Genomic DNA, 20,935 nt, shown 5'->3' on the forward strand with positions numbered 1-20,935 from the left:
ACAGCTTGTATCAAAAAAGGAGCTTTTTTCCCCAAATATCAAAACATATTTTGGTTATTTAGTGAAATGTTTTAATTCAAATATGACAATAAAAAGATGCATTTCAACCTATCTATACTATCTTTAAATTATACCCAAATTAATAAATAAAATAATGATTAAGTAGTGTAAAATAAAATATTATTTTTCTTTTGAATGAACTCTTTAGTTTTATCCAAACCAATTTCCCCCCTAGTGGCCCTTTAAGTAGCTGCAAATCTTACCCTTCAAAAATAGGGCCTTATTTATTTAAAAAATAAAAATGATAAATTTAAAAGTATTTGAAGCCACTGTATTTCTTTCCTTTGTACACATCACCACTCTGTGATAGTGTCTATAATGTAGAACAGATTTCCACTGAAATAAAAAATGTATCTTGTCCAGCTAAAAAAAAAAATATCCAAGTTCTTGATGTTGATTGTATGCGTTTTTTTAGATATACCTTTTTTTTGTTTGCAGCAAAGCAGAACACTGTGTGCTGATGAGAATCCGTTGCTATGTCTGTACAGACAGGCTTCTTCACAAAATAACTAAAGATTGTCTTTAAAATAAGGCTATTGCTAATGAACTGTCGCCCTTGCTAGCTTTCCTCCTAGCTTTCCAACACAGGAAAAACACATAGAAGATACCCACCATTGCAAGCAGACATGTATAAGTAAAAATCCCCAATGTGAAAAATAGTCTTAACTATTTCAAAAGTGCGCAAAGCCAGAAATTTTGCAACTTCCCCTCAAACATAATATTCTGTAGGTAACACTGTACTGGATAGTAGGATCTCCCCCGGTTCAGTCCAGCTCACAGCTTTACCTACCTTGTACAGCCACTATCGCTATGCAACAATGCTTACAGGAAATGCACAAACGTCTCAAAACCATGGTGGATCGATCCTTACCACACCCTTGTGGGGCCTAGAAAATCTTATTTGCACAGAGGACCTGATTTCCCAGGTCATCAAACACTCATGCTCCACTGTCTTAAATAGTAGGGGCTATGCTCAGGTAACCCCTGAGCAGCATTACAAGAAAACCAAATATTTTAAAATAGAGCATTAAAAGTTTACTCTTCAAGTTCTGTGTACTTTATGTGACCATTTGCAACTAAAAAGAAGACAGAGACAGCTTCTAAGCTTCTGCATTCCTCAAAACTGGGGGGATGTGTGAACTGAGTACTTTGGATTATACCCAAGGAGAATGGACACCAAAATGGCAGATTAAATGCCCTGGTGGCCAATACAATGTAATGTTGATGGAAAGAAAACTGAGATACTCAGATGCATCAGTGCTTTTTGAATGAAATGTAGCCACTCAGCAAACCAGCCTCAAAGAGCAGCATGTCACCAAAAAGAATGTGTGTGCAAGGAACAGGACAGAACACAACAGACAAGTTAGCATGTTCTTACATACACGAAGGACAGGACACTGAAATATTTGTGGCTTGCTCACCACATTTTTAAAAAATGAAGAGGGAAACAGAAGAGAGTCTTTCAGTGTATGACCAAAGTGAATTAAAGTCTGGAAAGACTTTGTACCAAAAGAGACTGAAATTGAGCCTGTTAATTCAAGCATTAAATTGTTTTTCAATGTTAAAATGAATAGCTTTTCCACACACATAATAGTGCACACTGTTCTATGAGGAGCTGGTCCTCTCCTCTGAGAGAAGATAGATAACTGTGATGAAAAATATATTATGGAAGAATTTACAGCCAGCACCTTAGCTACAGAATGTCACATTACTATTCTAATAGGAAGAGTTATCATTCAGATTGTTTGGCTTTGTATTTCTTTTTCTATTATTATTGCACTTCCATTTAGAAACAGAGGCTGATCACTAAGAAGAACTTGTTCTTCCACCTCTTTTCACTAGCATAAACCATAATTGCTAGCCTCCAACATCAGCTGCTTTTGCATATTCCTGCAGAAAATACTGCATTTGGTATTTCTCCACTGAGAAGACAGATACAGAGGACGCCCAGGGTCACACCAATCTAACTCTCCAGCTGTTGACCGGTGTCCTCAGTGTACCAGATAGTACGTGCCAGCTGTGCTGTAGCACTGAGTCATGTCACAGCAGCTTACTAGTACAAAGGAAACATTAATAAATAATGGCAGCACAGCAGGTTTGATGGAAGTACAGCACTAAAGCAGTCAATTTGGTTCAAATGCTTGTTACGCCATAAACCAATATCCTCTCAGACAATGTGACACATGCTTTGTACCAAGCGTACAGCTCAGAGTACCTGTTTGTACAACTTTCTGTCTGTGGGAACTTGCAGCCTGGAGGCTGTTAATAGAGTGAATCAGGCCCACTAATTAACTAATTCTTAGAGCTTTCAAGGAGGCACATCCTGAGTATTTCTGTGAAGTGTCAGAGCCTGCAGCAGAATCGGCACAAGAGCCCACACCCAGAGCTCCACAGCTCTTTCTTACCTGCAAAATGAGTCATCAAAAGGACACTCACAATGTCTTCTAATCTTTCAGAAAGTGAAAAGCAAAGCAAGAGTGAGTGGGTTTTCTCCCATTCAGTCCCATTTTTGTAGCCAAATCAATATTCTTATCTCTGAATAAGGGACCCAATATTCAGCTGTTGTAAGCTACTGCATCCCTTCCGACATCACTGAGATGATATTGACATAAACAAGCTGAGCCCCTCTGTACCTGTCCAGCCTTCTAGGTCAGTATAAGGCCTCCCCTCCAGGTAAGAAACAAACATTTTATGACCTTCATTATCTCTGTGCTAAAAATACTGAGCCTTTATACAGCTTACACAGTGGAAAAGTGCAGGGAACACATCAGTATTGCATACCACCATTCAGTACCGTGACTTTCACAAGCTGGGTGATGACTAGGAGACTGCTGTGGCCTTTTAGTTATGACTTCTGGAGGCACGGCAGAAAAATAAAACACCAACGTGAGTGACAGTATCCCTTCTGGCTACCACTCTAAGCTGTAGGAGGCCTGACAGTACAATTGGACCTCTGAGTTCTTGGCAAAGTTTGTCCAAAAGGAAACAAGTGACAGGACAGAGCTGGAGGTTTCTTTGGCCTGGTAGCATCTAGAAAGGTCAGCAGCAAAGAGCAGTTAATAACACAAAATAGTGGCACAGAGTAAATGGCAAATGCTATCACTGTTTTGCATAGTACTTTGAGACACCCAAACAACATTTTCCATAGCAGGATTGCTTCTTTAAAATATTTCCCTTATGTTATAATCCAGAGCACCAAAATAATGGTTTAAACGAGCTGTGAAGAAGTGAACGGACTGAGCTTTTTATGTTAGGCATTAGGAAAAAGGATACTGACATCCTTTTGGAAATTGCCTGGGAAGGGATGAGAAGTTTCCAGTGTTAGACCTTTTTAAGAAGAAATAGACAAGCATCTGTCACTAATTAAGTGGTTATAATGAGCTCATCTTTGGGCAGACAGCTGATGAGGCACAGACCTACTTCCCACAACCCAGTGTGCTATTTTGTAAATTGAGTTTTGAAACATACTTCCAACATACTAATGTTTTTTCATCCTCTAAAAGGAGATGAAGGTACACTTCAGCTGTGATCTGCAGGCATCTGAAAGGGAAAAAAGGTCATATCTGCATGATGTATTGAGTAAGAGATCCCAGATTTGCTTGCGTTTGCTTGTTGTTTAACCAGCTTGTGATGTTAGTATTCCTTTTCAAATATCAGTTTTCCCCCTCTTCTCCCACCTGCTACTATGCACACAGAGCTGTCTGTTTCTCTGTCAATGCTGAACTAAAGCAGGTGGAAAGAAAAGCCTCAGTCCTCAACGTAAGCAGCTCAGCTAGGTGCTGTAGTGATTTACAGGCGTACTTACTTCCAGACAGCATAGCAGCATTGTGGGAGACTACAATCTTACCTTCAGGAATCCCAGGCCCCTGAGGCCAGTGGGAAAGCCTGGAGCAAGGAAGACATACCATCAGTGGAGGAGGAACAAATCAGGGAACATTTAAATGCAGTGGACATACACATGTCCATGGAAGCTGATGAGATGTACCCAGAAGTGCTGAGGGAGCTGGCCCATGTCACTGTGAGGCCACTCTTGATTACCTTTGAAGGGTCATGGTGATCAGGGAAGGTTTCAAGGAAGAAAGCAAATGTCACTCCTATCTTCAAGAAGGGCAAGAAGAAGGATGCAGGCAACTGCAGGCCAGTCAGCTTCCCTCGATGCCTGGGAAGGTGATAGACCAAATAATTCTGGAAGCCATTTTCAAACATATGAAAGACAAGAAAGCGATTGGGAATAGTCAGCATTAGGAACAGGAAATCGTGCTTCGCCGACCTGAAACAACAACAATGAAATGACTAGCTCGGTGGATGAGGGGACAGCAGTGGATGTTGTTTATCCTGACTTTAGCAAGGGTTTCAAGCACTGTCTTTTATTACATCCTTGTAGACAAACTGATCAAGTATGAACTAGATACAAGGACTGTGGATCAAAAACTGATTGAACTGCCTGGGTCAAAGGGTTGCTGACAGCAGTATGAAGTCCAGCTGGAGGCAGTCACTAGTGGTGTGCCCCAGGGGTCGATAGTGGGGCTGACACTGTTTAACCTCTTCATTAATGACCTGGATGATGGGACAGAGTGCACCCTCAGCAAGTTTGCAGATGATACAAAACCAGGAGAAGTGGCTGATAGATGGAAATGCCCATCCCATTATGTGCTTTAAACAAAAATTCTTCTTTTGCTGACACAAAGGCAACTCCATTTAAACTAATACCAATATAAGAAAAAATGACTTGTTTTGTTAAAGTTCTATGAAAATAACAGTATTAATTATTAGATAGCTAAAGCTCTTAATTATTATATTTTAGCTCTTTTTCTTTCACTACTTCCTTTCAGTCCTCCCTCCTCTGATATCAGTGTTCCCTGAATAGGATTGATGTCATGCTATTTGAAATAAAGAGCAACTTAAAAGCAAAGATTGTTCCTTAGGTAAAAAGCTCAGCCCCATACATGGTAAGACAGTGGTCCCATCTGTTGTTGGAACAAAGCTTTGAGGAAGCAAACAATAAAAATCCAATTAAAGCTGCATTAAAACACATGCAGTAGAGGGTGGCCTAATTCCCACAGCTCCCAGGCAGTATTGCTCTGGTGTACTCAGCAGCTGCTCAAAGAGCTGGTGTCACAGGGAAGCATGGATGTGCTCAGCTGGGTGGGAACTGGCTGGCAGCATGGTGTTCTCAGTGGATGAAAAAAAATTGTGTTCACGATGGTGCTGATGAATAAAGGCTGACTGGCCAACACTTCATCTTTCATGCTTGTGTTACCAGATGCTGCATTTATGTGGATGTGCCCATTATTTGTGTCACAGCAAGCTCCAGAACTTGTCATATCAGTGCACTGGCCACCTAATGTGAACAACTGTGGATTTTAACCTTCTTCATAATGAAGAATTCAGTAGTTTCTAATCATACTGAACTGGTAAGATTTGTTCAGAATTTTGGTAAGTTTTTTCTATGTAATTTCAAACAATGGTTTAACTGTGGTAGGGTAATTTAGGAAAAACTATAAGGCAGATATGTCTCCATTTCTCTGCTACTATAAATTGCACATTTCAAGTGTCCCATCATTTTTCTGGTGGTTTGTTTTGTCTAGGAAATATTTATATAGCTACAGAAATGTAAACAGAACAATAAAATACCTTACCTGCTTGATTTCTATTTATTTTGCCCTTAACTTAAAATGAGGTTGAATACTGGAATAAGTGGGAATGGTATCTTAAGAGACCTTATAACACGCAGCAGAGAAAGCTAAGTGCAGGAGTTTGATCTATGACTAAATTAGATGCAAATGAGTTTCCCATTATTTAATATACCTAGTAATACCAGTGAGCTATTGCACTTCTTGTTCCTAGTCATCGTGAACCTTATCAAGACAGGTCACGCTTTGAAAAGAAAAATCAATATAGATTTGACTTTTATATAGCTCTGGATACAAAAACAGCCAAAAGAAAACCAGCCTTGCAACAACCAGGACCCTGAGATTATATACCCAGGCAAATCAAAATCCTTGCTCCTCATTTGCAGACTAGGACTTCAAGCCTACATTTGGATGTGCACAGACAAGTTCCCGTTCCTACTCAGAGCCTGCTACATCAGGGGGACTATCTGTCCAACATAATAGCACGAAATCTGTGGGACATTATCCCCCAGTCTCCTGAAAGGCATTTCCTCGTTCCCCCAGTTATACTTAGGCCTAGTGCGTTTTCACCTTCTCCTCTGCTCTTCAGATTCCTTCCAGCTACCAGAGAGACTGGCAGCGCCCCTCTTCCTGGTAAAGAGCACTAGTGATGGCAACAGTCAGGGCCTATCCTGCTTTGACTGAAGGCCATATTATCTCCCAGGAATATATACCTTACAGTACAAATAGCTGAGAAGATGCCTATCAAGTTTAAAGACCACAAATCTGCACTGCACCGAGATATGAAACTCACAGATGACTGCTGCAAACCACAGATTAATTTGTTGTCCCCTGTTAAGACAGGAGGTCGTTAAGCTTCTAATTACCACCATGGCCATGCACCAGTCACTTCAAGTTCTTAACAAATTACAGCAGATGACAATACAATATAGGCAACAAAAAACACAGTGTAAATCTCTGATCATCAGGCATCTTGGTCCATCTGAAAGTCAGACTGTGGTTTTCTAAAGACTTGAACATAGAACCAGAGAGAAGACTTAAAATCCGAGCACTTTTTTCCTCCAGCTAGATGTATCCACTTCTAAATTACATTCTTTCTCTTCTCCACTCTGGTATGCCATATCCTGACCCATCTGGGATATTACCTGACCACTCTAAGTGCCATTGTCTAACTGCACTCCCCAGTATCTTGGAAGAACCATCAATGGAACGGCATGCCCCAGGGGTTGGCCTAGGAACACAGTACTGCAAAGGGCTCAGGTCATGGAATAGTCCCTCCAGATTTCATAGGTAACCATAATGTATATGCCAGAACAATGACTGTGCATAATACCCTATGAAATTTGCTCTTTTAGCTACACACAAGCTGCCAGGAGAGGAAGCAACACTTTCAAACTCTGGTTGCTAAATTCCCAGTTTTGAATTTTCATTGCCAAGTAATTTGTGTTGCCTGGATTGTACATCACTGAGGGGCAGCCTGAAGAAATGTTGCATCCCCACTGTGCCTAATTAGCAAGGCAACACTTGAACTTTGTTTGGCTCAGATGTGACTGAAAAGGATGGAGTTTAAGGAGATAAGAACCCAAAGGATATGTTCGTATCTTAGTTTTATGGCTTTTATTTTCCCAAGAACATGTGCTCAGCTTTTAGTTATCCATTCAACTTCAGAAGCTTATCTCAATAGGCAAAATGGAAGCAGTGCTATTTCAACCACGTAATTTTGTCTGAGGATATTAAAGCAGATGTCCACTACGTTGGCATAATTATGTAAATTGTCCAGGAAACAGGAAATATAGGACTACATTGCCAATGAGACATTCATTCTATTAATACTCAAGACCTCATTCTGCAGAAGTTGCTTAAGTGCACACAGTACCTAAATTAAAAAAAAAAAAATCTTATTTTTAATCTTATTTTTAAAAGATAAAAACTTACTAAATGTATGGACAGGTAAATAATATATGTGTTCATTCCAAAGAATTTACTCTGTTTCCCATGAGCATGCTTTTCCATTTTATTACACTGGAATTATGTTATTAACCTACTACAATCTAGTAGGTAAAGATTTTAGTGCATTGTCAGGGAGCTGTTTCTTACACTAAGAGTTATTAAGGATTATTTGTATCCTGTTCTAGAGGAGTTAAGCTCCAAAATTTAGTACAGCAGATTTCTCATCATCTTTCTTACAAGCAAGATTAAAAATTAAATTTGATGAATCTACACCATGTCAATAGTCCCATCAGCTAGACATGGATGAATGAGTATTCACAGTAACTTCAGGCATCTAATTGAAATTCCAGTGTTCAAAGCCTAGGTCACTGTATAGGCCTTTGGGAAGCACAGACCCCAAACGTTGGTGTCTTGATTAACCTTGGGAGGCACCTAATTTATAAACTCAGTCAGCAGAATTTAGTAATTTACAGCAATGACCCTGCAGAGCAACAAATGAAAAGACAAATGTAATTCGCTTACAATTTGGACTAGGATATGAAGCTGTGTGAAGAAAACAGAAGATTCTCATAGATTTCTATAAATCCTAGATCACTTTCTTCTTCTGACCATCTCTTAAATATTTAACGATCAGCACCAGACAAATATTCCACTCAAATCTGGATTTTGACTCTCACAAGCTGCATACACAGGTTGTTGTGATGATGATTTGAAGGCTATGAATATGCAGAGCAATGTCACAAGCTGTTTTTTATGAGTCAGACATAATAAATGCATGCACATGGAAAGGTCAATCCTGAATTTCTTGGTTGAAAGGTCAAAACTTTTGTGAAAGGCTTAGGGAAAAAAAAGAATTTTAGGTTTTTTTTTATAAACAGGATGAGGTCACTTGGCACATGGAAGGAAGTATAAATGAAATCAAGAGTTAAAACAAAATGTTAATATTAACAGCTGAAGGAAGATAAAAGGTGATGGAATTCCCATTTTTGAATTGGCACTGAAGACTGGTTCAATGATTATAAAATTCAGTGCAAATCTAAGAACAAGATAATCCCCCCCGACAATAATTACCAGGTCCTGGTATTAGGAAGAAAAGGACATTTTTATTATTACAGATGCGTGTAGCAGAAATGTTACTACTCATTAAAGTCTCCTATTATTCTGCTGTCAGTTACCCTCTGTTAAGGAAGTCTTCATGATTTGACAACTTGTTCTTTAATTGTCACCCCATGCTAGCCTCTAGTTCACAGCCACATTGTGAGCTGAGTTTTCATATATTATACATATTATGTACTGAGTTTTCCAAGCTTTCACCTTTGATATGATCTTTATCTTTCTAAATGACATTCTCCTACACAGCCAGCACATGGCTTCAGAGAATGCTTTGTGGAGTGATAAATTACACTCTGTGTTCTTTTGACAATGGAAGAGTATCCTTATGATCAAGCATTTCTTTGGTTTATAATCCTGAAGTTTGCAAGTTTCCTGTGACAGACATGTCAACTCTAACATTTGGCATTAAGAGGTCTTTAATGCTAATTATCCTGCCATTCCTCAACTCTCTCTCAAGTGTAGTTTTTAAGATTCCATAGATACCAGCTGTGTAGTTCTGTTTATTTTTTCCCCTTCAGAAAATTCTATGATATTTATTCCCTCAAGAAGAGACTGCTTATACCTAGAAACCTGTACAACTACATTTCTGTGTTGTAATGCCGCTTATGCACTGTAATGCCTCTTAGATGCTAGGGTCCCTGTGTGATATTCACATCACTTAAGTTAGGTGCTTCGGTTGTTATATTCTGTGTGTGGCATTTTAAGAAAAGATTCACGAACATTCAGCACACTAAGAGGGAAGCCACAGAAGCTAGCCAAAAGGAAACACTGAAAGAAACATATTTTAATTACTTCTTTTCTCAATTTTAGACAGCAAATTCTTGTTTACACGGAGTCATGTATATGCTGGAATTCTACAACTATAGCATTCTCTTTGGAAAAAAAAATGGGCAGGGGTTATACTTCAAAAAACAAAGCACATGTCCAAATAAGCGGGTTGCAATGCACATTCCCCTCTTCCCCCACTCTTCCTGCAGTAGCTGTTTTTAAAGTACTTCTCTAGTGATGTCACAGGATACTTGCTCGCTGCTCTCTTCCCCGCACTGTCTTCTACAGAGCTATTAGCCACTCTGATAAGCAAAGCTGCTTCTCTTTTTAGTGGTTAAGAATGACATTGTTTTCCAAAGCTGAAAGTATGAACTGAATGCCTGATTCCATTAATATTTCCATAATAATAATAATAGAAGAAAAAAGAGAAGAAGAAAGAAGAAAGAAGAAAGAAGAAAGAAGAAAGAAGAAAGAAGAAGAATATACAAAGCAAGTGATGCAAGATTTTGTTTTATTTCTCATTATCCTACTCTGATTTGATTGGTAATAAATTAATTTTTTTTCCCCAAGTCAAGTCTGTTTTGCCCATGACAGTAATTGGTGAATGATCCCTCCCTGTCCTTATCTTGACCCATGAGCTTTTCATTATTTTTTTCTCTCCCCTGTCCAGCTGAGGAAGGGGAGTAATAGGGCGGCTTGGTGGACACCTGGCATCCAGCCAGGGTCAACCCACCACAACTTACAACAATTTTGAAATGAAAACTCCCTTTCAAATTGAAAAACTTAAACATTTCATTAAAAAATAATGCTCTCTAAACACAACATTCCAACATAGAAAACATTTCCCTACTTTTCTGGTCAAAACCGTATGTCAAATATTGACAAGACTCTGTCTGGACAAGTAAATTCTGCCCTTATCCCAACTGAATTTTTAATGAAATTCACATTTACCAAAATAAATTCAGCCAACTGTGCCCAACACACAGATTTCCTGGTACGGGGAATCACTGAAAAAACAGATTCAGATTTGCTCATCTTTTTAACTATGACACACAGAACCAATGGTTTTAATGTCTGCTATGTTGAGCTTTAGATAGGAATGTGATATTTTGCTAGCACATAAATGAGCACAAAACTTCAAGCATATGAGGACTGTCAATGACTTATTTAAAAAGAAATAAATGTTTGTTGGGTTTTGGGCTGCTTTTTGTAAAAAATTATTAAAGGCTATCATTTCCTCTTAATGTTCCATAATTGGTTATTTAAATCCCACTGACACTAATGGGAACAGCCTGCTTAATCACTGCATGCAAAGATGAATATATTTGAACATGTGGTGGGTGGAAGCTGCCTCGCCTATGGAGTTTAACTATAAACAGAAAAAGGATACGAAATCTATTGTTCTGCTGACATTGTTCTACGAATCGAACAATGTGAATTTTTAAAGCTTTTGTTTCTAGAATATATTTTCAAAAGAAGACTTTTAAGTACCCTGTCCCATGCAAGACTATTGAGACACACAAAATCTGAGTGATTTTCTATGACCCCAAGTTTACAAGTTTATGGCAGAACCAAGAACAGAACACAGGTTTCTGCCTCCTACTTCTGTGCTGCAATGTTCCCTCTGCAATTAGTTAAAACTGATCCTGCGTTTTTCAGCAAAATGCACAATTGGGGGCTGACTCAAGTACGCTGAAGTCAATGGAATTCTATTTAGTTCAGTGGCTTTTGGACCACTTCGTATGTATTGCATGTAGCTACGTCTCTTTCATAAATTGTTGATTCACAGCTACAAAGACTGCCTACATACATGCCATTGGGGGAGACATACTGTGTGCATACTGCTGAGCGTTTTATTTCTCTTTGTAGTGATCCTAACCAGGAGACCATTATATATTGAGGAGTTAGTGATCCACGATAGAGTTACCCTGAGCAGGCCCAAACCTGAGCTGTGCTGTGGGAACAGCTTCACCTTCAGGCCTGCGTTGGGCCGCACAATTTCCTTGGTCACAGGATAACCTCAGCCGGCTCATTCTGACAGAGGAGCCCGCAGGCAGCTCCCGCTTGGCACTGGCAATTACGCTACCTGTGTGCCTCATCTTCATCTAAAAGTGCAGCAAGAAGTTCTTATGTGAACTTCCTTTTTGTTTGACAGTAGAAATTATGAATAGAATCCTTTTCTTGTAAGAAAATCATATAATAGCTCTGATGATCCAAACAGAGGAGCTTCTCTTCGTGGACGGGATCTGCACAGCGTGCCGTGGGAAAATCCATCCAGGGTCTGTCCGATGCTGTACAAACATGGGGTTTCCAGCATCTCTTATAAGATTTATTCTATATTCCTCCTTTTATTCTAGCTTATTAAAACAACTGTTTTATTAAGCCAATTGTTGTTGGGTCTTTCTTATGGAGATCCAGAAAGAACTCTGCTGTTTCTCTCTTTCTCATCTCACAAAATGTAACAATAGGAAATCTTGGGGTTTGGTGTCGATAATTTGAACTAGTAACCTACTTCATTTCCCTGCAAATGTTGTACAAGTTGTACAACTAGTAACCTGATTTACAGTGTCATTTCTTGCAAAGACTTTGACCACCATTTTGCATCAATGGAGATCCAGAAAGAACTCTGCTGTTTCTCTCTTTCTCATCTCACAAAATGTAACAATAGGAAATCTTGGGGTTTGGTGTCGATAATTTGAACTAGTAACCTACTTCATTTCCCTGCAAATGTTGTACAAGTTGTACAACTAGTAACCTGATTTACAGTGTCATTTCTTGCAAAGACTTTGACCACCATTTTGCATCAAGGACTTTCGCTTAAGCTTTTCCAGTGATCATAGAGATAATATGATCTGCTCAAATTGCTTGTGCAGTCCTAGAAATCTCTGCCACAGGTTTCTATTTCTTGCTGTGTTGCCAAACTATTGCTTATGCTTTAACTTATTTCTGCCTTAAATGATTTTTTTCACTGAAAAATAAGTATACCATAACAACCATGTCTTAAACTAATGATTCAAAAGGTTAAACCCTTAACTGAAGTTCTACAGACTAGCAATAATCTCCTGGCAAACATAATATTGAGGATAAATCACTGTCCCAACTCAATTCACAATAGAATGGGTGTATAAAGGGGTAGTATCACAAAGATGCTGTATCTCAGATAAAATATTCACAATTCACACCTCTAACACAAGCATTTTCACAATGACCCATTCTCCATATGCTTATCTACTTCTGCCTCTTTAAAGATCTCGGTTCCTTTTTTCTAATTTTGGTTCTTTTTATTTAATTATTTTACCTTTTCCCCAATTGGCTTTTTCTTGGTTTTGATCTGTTATATTTGAGATATGTCTGACCTAACATGAAAGAATCTTTAAAGTGTCCTGTCTAGTTGTGGTTTTTTATTTTTTTCTTTTTTCCAAGTTAATTTGTCAATTATCATGTAATAAGTCATGGCAATTATATAGTTTCATTAAATGTGTTGTTTTTTCTTACACAAATACACTTCTTCCTTTCACCTTTTCTTCTTATTGAGGAGAAGCCTGAGGAGCAAATTAAATGGGGAAGCCCAGTCATAAGTTGATTCTGACAGGATTAGGTCTGTACAGTCCTCAACCCCGTGCTATTGAAAGTGAGTTGGTGTAATGAATTCACATACTTGCAGACAGAAACACAGCTTCTTCATTTTGTCAGAAATACATCTACCTCGCCATCATGAAACATCCTTGAGAATCAGTGTGGGATGGTCTGCTGTCAAAGTGGGCACTGAAAGACTGTTTTCATTTGTGTTACCTTGTTTCTGCTGTTGGATGTCTTCTTCTCAGCAGTCTGTTATATTCTGTGCTTCCTGCTCATGAAGTCAATAGCAGGCAGCGTCTTTCTTTTCCTTATCCAAATTCATCTTTTGTGATCCTCTGAAATTCTAACTCATTGCTTCAAAGACAAAGTGCAAACAAGCTAATCCTGGTGAGGGTTCACCAAAGTACAGCAATATGAAAAGGAAGATGCTAAGGCGTATCTAATGACATTCTTCTGCTACCTAAGGACTAATTACAGAGTCACGTTGTTCTCGGGGTTGTACTGCAAAAGGACAAGAGGCAAGTTTATTTTATAATCCAGTTGTACACACTAGCTGCAGCAAGGAAAATTTGCATTAGATATAAAGGACTTTTTTTTACTGCAGAGGTGGTCAAGCACTGGAATGAGCCCAGACAGACTGCAGAATCTTCATCCTTGGAGCCATTCAAAACTCAGCTGGACAGGACCCATAGCAACTTGATCTAACTCCAAAATTGACCCTGTTTTGTGGTCCATAGACCAGATGACCTCCAGAGGTCTCTTCCAACATAAATCATTCTGTGATATTGTTTGTCTTCAATTTTTTTGAGTTTTTCAATGTGCTATAATGTTTGGGTCCCTCAGCAATGGGCTAAATACATCCCTGTCAGTTCTGTAAAGAAGCACATAAACTTCACCAATCCAGGAAAAGTTCTGGATCCCTTCAGTAGCTTCTTTTAAAACTTGTGAAAACTAAAGCCCAAATAACCAACTGATTGCCTCCTGTCTGCAAGCTAAAAGTTTAAAAAATTAACTAGAAATGTCATGCTGCTATATCCCTTTAAGTCAAACTGCATTTACAAATCTAGTGACCAACTACTTTTTTATATGGGTACATAAATGTTGCAGCATCACAGGTGACACTGAGAAAACTAGTGACAGCAAAACTGTATTACACACCAAATTCTCTACCAACAGTCTAACTGATATTGATATATCAGTAGGAGACTTTGCTCTTAGGTTTTTGTCATTCAGACTCTAAACACCTCTATGTGCCTCTAACAGACAAGATGCAGGACCACTGCAGAGCTGTGGAATTATAGAAAATAAGGCTGGAAGGGAGTCTGGGAGACTATTTAACCCACTTCCCTCTCCAAGGCATGTTCAGTCATTTCTACATCATTCTTAACAGATTTCTGCTGAAACTATTATTTTGGATCTCTAATGATTGAGATTCCACAGTAGTTTCAGGCAGTCTATTTCAATGTTTCACTACCATTAGATTATTGTTTTCTTAATTTCCTCTGCTAATATTTAAGACTACTATTTCTGTCCTGTAAAATATGGACATGAAGAACAGTCATCTCTTCTTCTTCCCAGGAACCACTTTTTATTTAAAGACTACTAAGTATATCTTTGACCAATAAAGTTGGAGATGTCAAAATACAAAACGAGTCATACAGATTCATATACTTTACTAAACTGAGAAAGGCTTTGACAAAATTCTACAGTGTTCCAACTTTTCTCCAATCCAAAATGAAAATAAATCTTGAAAACACAAAATTTCATTCCAAATGGACATTCAAGTTCCTACCTACCCCTATTAAGTGTAGTGTAGCAAAACCACAATCCTAAATAATAAAATCCCCATGCAAGTCCAAAAATTATGCATAACTATTCCCTTGACCATCTAAATGCATAACAGAATGACGAGCTACACTTTGCATGCATGTCAACTCTGCTGTACTGTAAATTTTCAATATAACGCTAACCATGACACAACTACAGTAAGAACCTAACAGATATATCCTGATAAAGAAACTCTGTAATATTCAAAGGTAGGAAGAAGACAAATAAGCCTAAATATAGTACAGCAGACATTTGCTGAGTTTCTGCATAAAGTGAGAAAATAGGTATTAGAGAATGCATAAAAGTGAAGTTTGAAATAAAGGAAATTTGAGTTCCTCCCTTTTTCCTCTGTAAGAATTTATACCCCACTAATCACATGAGGAAACAAAAGGTATCTGCTAGTATTAGAACAATCTGAATCTGTCTTATTACAAAGCTTACGTGACAGTAGCTGGGTCACTGATTAGTAACAATGATAAGCCATGCTCCCTAACACCACTAAATTCATCTTCTGCTGGCAACACATTTGTATTTGCTCGAAATTTCACATCCTGCCGTTGAAGCAAATAGGCATTAACTTCTCAAAGAGGCATGGGCATTAAGTCACAGTGTTGGGGACTGCTAGTCCAGCTAAAAATGAAAAATGGACAGCCCTGAAGAAAAAACCCTAACTCGTTCTCAAAGCTGTAAAAACTACAACAGATACTGACACAGCTTCAACTACTACTGATACGGATAAAATGCAGGTTTAGAGATGCTGGGGAGAATATTCTGAATCTGTGCTTATTATCAGCTTGCCATGGAAATGCCTTCCTGGCTTGGGTCAGAGGGAGATGCAGAAAGCAGATATGGTCCCAGCTTACTCCTGGGGAATGCCATCTACTGGTGGAAAAGAAGGTATTGAGCAAATGCATCCAAATGCCAGAAACACTGTTTTCCTAGGATTTCAGTATCACTCCGGCTAGAAATATCATTGCAGGTTAGCAAGATTGTATATATATGGACGTTATCAGTGCAAATGAAAAAGGTGACAGGCCAGGGGGAAAAGGAACTTTTCCAAGGATTAAGGGAGAAGGAACTAAGAATGAGAAATAAGCCACAGTCTGGGAACCTCTGATTTTTGCAATGTCCTCATCACCAATATATTGTTAAAAGCTATTTTTTGGGAGTCTGTCCAGCTCTCACTGAGTGCAACCAAAAAACATTCAGTCCTCTGTAACGTACTTGCAGCCAAGAGACAAAATTGTGATGACATCCTTTGATGCTGGCAACATAAGTGAAACTGCCTAAGTGAAATACTGATGCATCAAGTAGCCAGGATGGGAAGGATACTAATGCCAAATATGTTGCATTGCTGAAGTGGTAATACAGGGTACTAGTAATAATAGGTGAAACTGCTGAACATATCCAGAAGAAGCAAAAGGAAATAAAACTATTTGTAGTGTCTATAATATATTTCATTATGATGCTTCTCAATGCTAATACAATTTTGGTGTAACTTTGAGGCAATTGCCTATGGGACAACTATTTCTGGTACCTTACTGCAGTCTAATTATCCAAGTCCATTAGTTAAATCATATTTCAAATCTCTCACCTATATTCATCAAAAGCACAAGTCTTACTTCTTGACAAATGGTTACTAAAACAATAAAGCCAGACATAGAGGAGATCTCAGGCTCATGGTATTTGAATGAATTCATATAGAGTGTGACATGGCAATCGCGACATCACCTGAAGCACAGAACACGGTGCAGAACCAAATCATCCTGGCCTGGCCCCTATTACCTCCCTGATACTGCATTCTTGTAAGCGCAACAGGATTCATTAAGCAGCAAATCACACTTGAAGGGGATGGAAACCAGTTTATTGATGTCTGAACAGGTGACAATGCAGCTCATCAAGAACTGAGGGGTTAGCAGTCTGCTTTCTTTGTGCTATTAAGGAAGTAGTACATCACCCTTAAGCTCTAGCTATGCCTTTACAAGTGCCTTAAAACCAGGCTGGGATAACTATAGCCAGCTGTTGGTACTGATGCCTACACCAAACCTTCCTATCCCACAAGCCTCATTATGCATAGGACTGAATTCTACTGAATTTTTCTCTAGTGAAGAAAAAAAATGCATCATCAGTAAATGGTAGGTAACACTGTACTCTGAAGCAGATGCCTTTCCACTGGCACAGATCAAACAGGTGTTTTTTCTCTACATGGGCAGGAACAAGAATAATTATTTTAAAATATGAATTGCACCATATGCATGGAGACATCTACAGAACATTAAACAAAACAAAGGGAATCAGTATGCAAGCAAAACCCTGACTGGCAAACGGTATAAGGTTAATAGGAAATTATTATAGCAGAATTTAGTTTTCCCCATTCAACTAGGATCAGCTCTGTCTGACAGCTGAATTTGATTTACTGGTTGATAAAGCCATGTATACATTCTCTCAGACAGTCTAAAAATCATTCCTTTTTTCCTGGCCAAGGAAGCTTTTTCTGTCAAATACCAATCACTCATAGCAAGAGAATAGTTGACAACAACCTATAAATAATAAATGGGACTACTAGCAAGTAAGTATTTTGTCAGGAATTTGCAAAACTACTAGTGAATACTTTCCTTCATGTAAGTGAAGGTTCCAGCTATGGTATGCTTTCATATACTTCACTGAAATGTGCAACAATTGCTCTTCAGTTCACTAGGGAGCAAAGCTTAAGTAAAGCTTTGGTACCAGACAGCTTGTGGCATACCAAGAGTTATCCTGTATGTGAAATCCTAGGACTAAAACAAAGTATCTTTAAAAGGAACAAGCAGAGGAAGAAACATTATGTACAGTATGTTATTTGGTAAAAGACACAATGATTTAGCTTTGAGTTCAGATTCAGGCAAAGATCCAATGTAACTGTGCTTACCACCTTACTTAATTGTACTTCAAAGAAGATATTAGCTGAGAAGGTCTTCTGCATCTTCTGAACCAATAGGCTATACAGCCAGCTGGAGTCTACCCCCTCTCAATGTGGTTGCCCAAGTCTATCTGGAAGCTGAATTTGGGCTGTTCTGGGAAAAGTGTCATCTGTCTGCGGTGTAGGAAAAACATTCTGTTTTTCTATCATTTCTGTAGATATACTCACCCACATATACTACAGTCATGGGAAACTGCATGATTCAGACAGCTCTCTATTTCAAAAATCACTGAAGGAAGTCTTATGGAAATGAAAACAATTATCACTAAAGAAATCACAGGAAACAAACATCAAAATTTCAGATCACGTCAGTATTGATATGCCTTGGAAAACATTGCATATTTCATTATTTTCTTGGGCTACTGTCACTCATCTTTACCAATTCTAATCAATTATGTCTCTTGCTCCAAGGGTTAGATAAAGATCAGGAATAAAATATGTTTTCAGAAGTCTACAATTCAGTCTTACACAAAGACATTTTATAAAGAGTTCTTCATCTACTTTAACTTCATCCCGCAGGATCCATTAATCACAGTGTTCTCCCTCCAGGATGGACTGCTTGGACAATGGAGCCGATGAGGTATAGCTCTCTTCTCTTTCCTGTGCTCATTTTAAGATTTTTTTTTTCCCAGTCTGTGCATATATTTACACCACCATAACATATATTTTGAAGTGAAGCTCTTTTCCCAAGAATTAATGTTCTTAAAAGAAAATCAACATAGCTCAGTAAAATGACAGTAGTTCATGTCCCATGAACTACTTTTTCATGAATTACTTTTTTCCCATGAATCCTTTTTCAGGGAAAAAATGTTTGAAGTCTGGATTTGTAAAACCTGCTGTTCTGAGTACTGGCCACCTAGTGCATACTTCGATTTGCTGTCTGCAAGGGTCTCCGGACAGCACTAGTAGAGTCTTAAACAGTAAGTCCCCAAAGTGCAGAATTATAGACTGATAGTTCATGCTTTTAGGAACAGAATTTTGTTAAGAGTTGCAGTTGTCATGCCTTGCCAAAGCAGCAGTAATAAAGGAGCATCAGAAGACAGTAAAGGTGGTTATTATGGGACTTACCGAGAATCTCAAAATCTGCCAGGGGGTAATACACTACAAAAGCTACTTCAAATACAGTACACAAGCGTACATGCTGCAAACTCTCTGAGCTGCTGTAAAATTACCTTACATTAGAGGAGTTAAAGAATATAGTAATTATTCGTGAAAGAATAAATGAATTCTCCCATGTTTTCCTGATGATTGAGATATTTATTTTTTCTTCTTTTTCTTGGCTGCCTCTTTGATCTTTTATATTGCACAGCACAATCAGATAGCAGTAATTATCAACAAGCTTAATCCTGCCCAAACTGAAGTTAATGGAAAACTGCCAATTGGGCTCAAAGGGAAGTGAAAATGAGTCCCCAGATTACGGAATAATAATAATCACTGTGGTGATAAGCTAAGGCTTCAGTGTTCCTGTCACTCTTGCTTTGTGTGGCTTTACTTATTTGCTTTAGGGAGATAATGATATGGGGGCATGTAAAAAGAGTATTTTGCTCATACACATTGGACATACAGCTGCCATTTCTGTCTCTGGACTGACATAAATAGAGAGGCCATATCATAAGCAGTGTAAATTGCAAAATCTCCTCTGTGGAGCTACTGATTTGTAGGGATTACCCGGCCTGGAATTTGTACTTCCAACATCAACAAAGGCTTGATGCTTCCCTCTGGGGAAAAGGCCAGTCCACCGTTACCCTGAGAATACATGCTCAACCTCAGACCAGTAACAGACAAGTTATTAAGCTGTGCTTGCTTGTCTTACCTGATGTCCATTTGAATAGCTCTCTCTTTAGAAAGCTGCTGTAACTGCTTCTAAATTTATTTCAAACTGGAGATTTATACAAATCTTTTATAAAAGAGTTTACCACATGTGAAACATTGGCTGAATTAAGTGAAGATTATGCATATCCAATGATTGTTTTTGAGCAAGTTCTGTTTTCTTTTAATGACAGAGGCCATACCAAAGGCAGCAAGTCCCAAACTGCTTACAGTCTCTAGGAAACTCTCAGGGAAAGGCAGGCAAAGCCCATCAATGGCCACGTATTTTAAGGCAGATGATGATCCAGTAGGCCAAATCATGAGAGTAGAGGTAGGCCACATTTCCCCTCTTAAATTACCCTTCAGTTTTGACAGACTTCAGCAGCCTCTGCAGCTCATTCAGGGGTCACTGTGTCCCACTCCTCCTCCCTTGCGCTGGGTCAGCCATGTTGCCAGAAGCTAAAAGAAGTCTTTAGCCCTTTACCTGGCTGCTCACGTGTTTGGTTTCTGGAGTAGATCTGCCTTCTGTGATAAAACTGGCTCTCCAACATCATTGTCACAATGCACTTTAAAATACTAAGTCCACTGCCAGTTTTGGAAAGAGAGGTCTCAGAAATACTGTCTTCCTGAAAGTTTTGTGAAAACGAGTAGCCAGGCACAGCAGTGAGACCTTCTTAGTGCTCGCACACGTGGAAAGGCTGAGGCAGCCACAGCCGCATCCGCCCCACGAAGCTGCAGGCAGCGAGCTCACCCAAAGGCACAAGATGACCGTCCAGCGCTTCGCCATGCTGCTGGCTCTGCTGGGCCAGCCAAACGTTCAGGTGAAAGGGGGCAGAAAGTCTATTAGAGATAGCAGAAAGCAAAGATCATTTGAGGACTCTATGGGCCATAGGAAAGAGCTGCAGATATGGTGCAGGGCATGAGCCATAGAAACAAGGCAGGCAACTGAGACTACCCCACCAGCGACAGTGTAACGAGGAGGCAACTGGGACCTCTGTTGAGGGGGTGGGGGGGCAGCCGTTGGGGAGCCGTTGGAGAGCCGTTAGGAGGGCGGGCGGCCGTTGGAAGCGTTACTTCACGGCGCTTCACAGAACGGGTTCGTGAGGGAGCCAGCCTGCGGGCAGCGGGAACGGGTCTCTCCCGCCCACAGTCCTGACAGCGCCGCGGTAGGACTCCGGAAAGTTTTGCCACACCGGCGCCGTCCCAGCAACGGGTCGGAGCCGAGCGGGCTGCGGGC

General features: G+C 39.3%; 2 protein-coding genes across 2 annotated transcripts in view; one reads left to right on the forward strand and one right to left on the reverse strand.

Moving 5' to 3' along the window:
- SHCBP1 (SHC binding and spindle associated 1) overlaps positions 1-20,252 on the reverse strand; it is a 45,591-nt gene extending 25,339 nt beyond the window's left edge. Inside the window, exon 1 of the mRNA XM_019471370.1 lies at positions 20,183-20,252. Coding sequence (XP_019326915.1) covers positions 20,183-20,252 — 70 coding nt within the window. The remainder of the gene's footprint in view (positions 1-20,182) is intronic.
- A 210-nt stretch (positions 20,253-20,462) lies between these two features.
- LOC103896853 (histamine H3 receptor) overlaps positions 20,463-20,935 on the forward strand; it is a 6,982-nt gene continuing 6,509 nt past the window's right edge. Inside the window, exon 1 of the mRNA XM_019471371.1 lies at positions 20,463-20,508. Within this exon, the coding sequence (XP_019326916.1) occupies positions 20,463-20,508 (46 nt within the window). The remainder of the gene's footprint in view (positions 20,509-20,935) is intronic.

This window comes from Aptenodytes forsteri, unplaced genomic scaffold, assembly GCF_000699145.1.
Source record: "Aptenodytes forsteri isolate BGI_AS27 unplaced genomic scaffold, ASM69914v1 Scaffold33, whole genome shotgun sequence".
NCBI classification, from domain to species: Eukaryota; Metazoa; Chordata; class Aves; order Sphenisciformes; family Spheniscidae; genus Aptenodytes; species Aptenodytes forsteri.